The sequence below is a fragment of the Lissotriton helveticus genome, chromosome 6 (assembly GCF_964261635.1).
Source record: "Lissotriton helveticus chromosome 6, aLisHel1.1, whole genome shotgun sequence".
NCBI classification, from domain to species: Eukaryota; Metazoa; Chordata; class Amphibia; order Caudata; family Salamandridae; genus Lissotriton; species Lissotriton helveticus.
This window is the reverse complement of record NC_136067.1, coordinates 2,135,739,441-2,135,743,159: the sequence shown is the minus strand read 5'-3', so window position 1 is coordinate 2,135,743,159 and position 3,719 is coordinate 2,135,739,441. Positions and strand designations below refer to the sequence as shown.

General features: G+C 48.6%; 1 protein-coding gene across 1 annotated transcript; it reads right to left on the bottom strand.

Annotated features, from left to right (window-relative positions):
• Positions 1-1,700: 1,700 nt before the first annotated feature.
• Positions 1,701-2,360, bottom strand: LOC144763101 (olfactory receptor 226-like). The gene has a single exon (XM_078648397.1). It carries the CDS (start codon positions 2,358-2,360, stop codon positions 1,701-1,703), a length of 660 nt encoding a protein of 219 aa, XP_078504523.1.
• Between the last annotated feature and the right edge of the window lie 1,359 nt (positions 2,361-3,719).

Below are 3,719 nucleotides of genomic sequence, written 5' to 3'. Positions count from 1 at the left end.
GCCAAGGTTCCAATGGGTGCACACAAGATAACTTAGGGTGTGTTGTGACTTACTGTGGTTAGGTTTGTGGTTCCCACTTGGACAGGGTGCATACCTCTGCCAACTAGAAACCCCCAATACATAACATAGCATAACATGAAAGGCAGCTCTTCAGACCCAAAAAGGAGATTGGGTCGAGGTCATATGATCCACAGCAGGTGCCCTGCGACCAACAGGCATTTTAAGTGTCACCAACAATGGCTTTGCAAGAATTGCTTAGGAAACATTGTGCTTTTATCACTCTTTATCAATCAATTGGAAACAGTGTTGGAATAATTGCTTGTAGAGAATCATGTATCAATGCACAACCCCAACATCTTGCAAAAATGAACAAAATTAGCAATAACTGTGCAGAAAACATCTTAAAATTAAACTATGAAACCAAATATCTCCCTTGGATGTCTCAAGTCAGACCTGTGTCATTTACTGAAGCCAAAGCTTAGGTGGAGCTGACATTAAAGTGAAAAACAGCCAATAAAGAGCAAGACCATAAGAAACATGGGCAGTGCATGCATAGTTACATTTCTTGCACGACCCTTGATGAATAACAGAAGAGAAGAGAACATGTTCAGGGCAGTTGCAGATGCAGATGTGCAAGAGCTCATCCGGAATCCTGTACAGTGTCTGGTGGCCACAGCACATCTGGCACATACGGATATTCACCCGGTGAAACATCAGGCGCAATATTGACCATGTAAACTACTGGCGCACCAATCCGATACACGCACCTTGGATGAAGGAATCGCTTGGAAACCATGCTGCCCCTCCTGTGATGTGGGCAAACGTCAAATGCGGGGTGTTTGTCTGCACAAATCCTGCGAGGTTTGCCCTGATGTAAATGTATGTATGTTTAATGTATTTCTATACAACAAACTGAGCCAAAAGGCGGCGAGTGCTGTCCAAGGCCAAAGACAATCATAAAGTCAACGAGTAGTAGGAGATGAAGCTGCGTTGTAGAAGATTAGTGCTTTGTGATGCAGTGTTCTTTAAAGAGGTGAGACTTTAACTCTTTTCTAAAAAGGAGCAGCGTTGAGACGCTTGTGATGGATACAGGGATGTTGTTCCAGATCCTGGGTGCACAGATGGAAAAGGCATTAAGTTCTGCTGTCTGTGTTTAAGAAAATGTACACTTCTTAGTCGAGAGTTTGATGGGTCCTTGCTGCGGGTGTTCGAGATCCACCGAATCACTGCTAAAGATCAGCCATGAAGATGTCCACAGGAGTGTTAATCCTGATTCTGAGGAAAGCTCTGATGTGCCGCTGAATCAGGATGTGTTATCATTTCTACGGAAGCCCTGAAGGTACACCCAGGGGCGGAAGGATTGGGCTGGCACTAATTCCAAGGAATAAAGGGCCATATTATCAAGAAAGGGCAATACATTATCGCCGCTTTTATCGGCAGGAAACTGCCGCTAAAGCGGCAATAATGGGCTTGATAATACACCCTTGTGAATTCCCATAGAAGCCCAGGTTTGATGTCCTTCACACCAGAACATGGGCTTCTATGGGAATTCACAAGGGCGTATTATCAAGCCCATTATTGCCGCTTTAGCGGCAGTTTCCTGCCGATAAAAGCGGCGATAATGTATCGCCCTTTCTTGATAATATGGCCTCCAGTCTCATGCCATTGGGTGGAGTCCTTTGCCCACTCCCAGCGGTAGCTCAGTCTCTGAATCTCAGTGGAGAGCTGTACATCTTCACCTCCTGGTTCCTCAGAGTGTAAATGAGAGGGTGGAGCGCGGGAACCATCAGTCCATAGAACACAGAGAGGGACTTGTGCGTCTCTGGTGAGACGGATGACTTGGGCGTCAAGTGGATCCCCATGGATGTTCCGTAGAAGAGAGTGACAGCCACCAGGTGGGACCCGCAGGTAGTGAAGGTGCGCTGTCTTCTGTCCGCGGTGGGCATGCGCAGGATGGTGGAGAGGATCCGGAGGTAAGTGAAAATAATCAATGAAAGTGGAATCACAAGAACGAAAAGAGCAAAAAAAGGAGTTGCAATGTCAGAATATTGTCCATCCATGCAAATCAATGGCAACAGAGCTGTCGCTTCACAGGCGATGTGGTCGATGATGTTATGTCCACAGAAATGTATCACTGGAAGGACAACCACGGATGAGAGGGCGATCAAGAAGCCGCCAGCCCACGTGCTAACAGCGAGCCTCACGCAGACGCGACTGTTCATGACCTGGTGATAGTGGAAGGGGTTGCAGATGGCGACATATCGATCCCAGGCCATGACTGTCAGGAGGAAACACTCAGCCTGGCCCAAGGAGAGGCCGATGTACACTTGGGTGATGCATCGCGAAAAGGTGATGACCATCCTCCGAACGAGGAGCCCTCTGAGCACCGTTGGGGTGCCGGCTGACGTATAGCAGATATCCAAAAGTGACAGGTTACACAGAAAGAAGTACATCGGGGAGTGCAGGCGAGCGACTCTGAGAGTAACTATGATGATGAGACTGTTGGCCATGAGGTGGCCCACATAAACTGCCAGAAATCCCACAAACAGCACAATCTTAGTTTGTGGGAGACAGGAAAATCCTAGAAGGATGAATTCAGTCAAAAGGTGGAGGCCAGGCATCCTTAGCGTTGTGGGGGCCGTTGTGGAGATTAAGCAAGCTATTGCCCAGAGTTGCACTCCATGATTGGAATAGGCACCGAGGCAAGAATTATCAGGTCCGTGGAATATTTGAGCCCAAGACACGCCGAGGCGGGGAATTGAACCCTGGTCCCAGGCTAGACCTCCGCATCAGGGTCTGCCGCTCTAACCATTGAGCCACACTTCTCCACTTCTTCAGAAGGAGTGTGTCCCTTCCTGCACAAATACATTCAATTTTAATACCGGCACCCTTGCATCATGGTGCAAGAGTCTCTGCGCTGGTGCATGGTAGCCATTTGTGCACCAGCGCCGAGGAAAGGACAGGAATGCGCCATATCTCAGAATACGGCACATTCCTGCCCTTCTCTTTTGACACAGGCAGTGCAGGGAGAAGTTTTCCAGCGCTGCCCTGCGTCAAAATGTTGTAAATGAGATCCTTAGTTTGTTGTATGAGACAATCAATACTTATGTGTGAAATGCAAATATAAGGGATGCTAAGTATTATATCTACAAGCATTTTTTGGGCAGCGGCGAGACATGAATTTGCTCGAGTTGTCGTTTGGCTGATGCAGTCGCCCAGACAAGGAAAGAGCGCACAAGTGAAAGTAAACACTGACTTTATTATTGAGAAACCAATCCAATCCAATCCAATCAGAAATGTGTATAGCGCACTACTCACCCAGAGGGTCTCAAGGCGCTTAGGGGAGAGGAGTTCGCTACTGTTCGAACAACCAGGTCTTGAGTTGCTTCCTGAAGGAGAGGTGGTTCTGGGTACGACGGAGGTGGGAGGGGAGGGAATTCCAGGTCTTAGCCGCCAGGTAGGAGTAGGATCTACCTCCAATGGTGGATCTTCGAATGCATGGAATCGCGGCAAGGGCTTGGTTGGACGAACGCAGTTGGCGGGTGGGGGTTTAGAAGGTCAGGCGGTTGTTAAGGTATCTGGGTCCTAGGTGGTGGAGGGCCTTGTGTGCGTGAGTGAGGAGACGGAACGGGATCCTCTTGCTGACGGGGAGCCAGTGCAGGTCTCTCAGGTGTCCGGATATGTGGTTGTGTTGAGGTATGTCCAGGATGAGTCGTGCG

Bases quoted from the DNA above. Each gene is read 5' to 3' on its own strand.
- LOC144763101 (XM_078648397.1), bottom strand. From the start codon at position 2,360: ATGGTCATCACCTTTTCGCGATGCATCACCCAAGTGTACATCGGCCTC.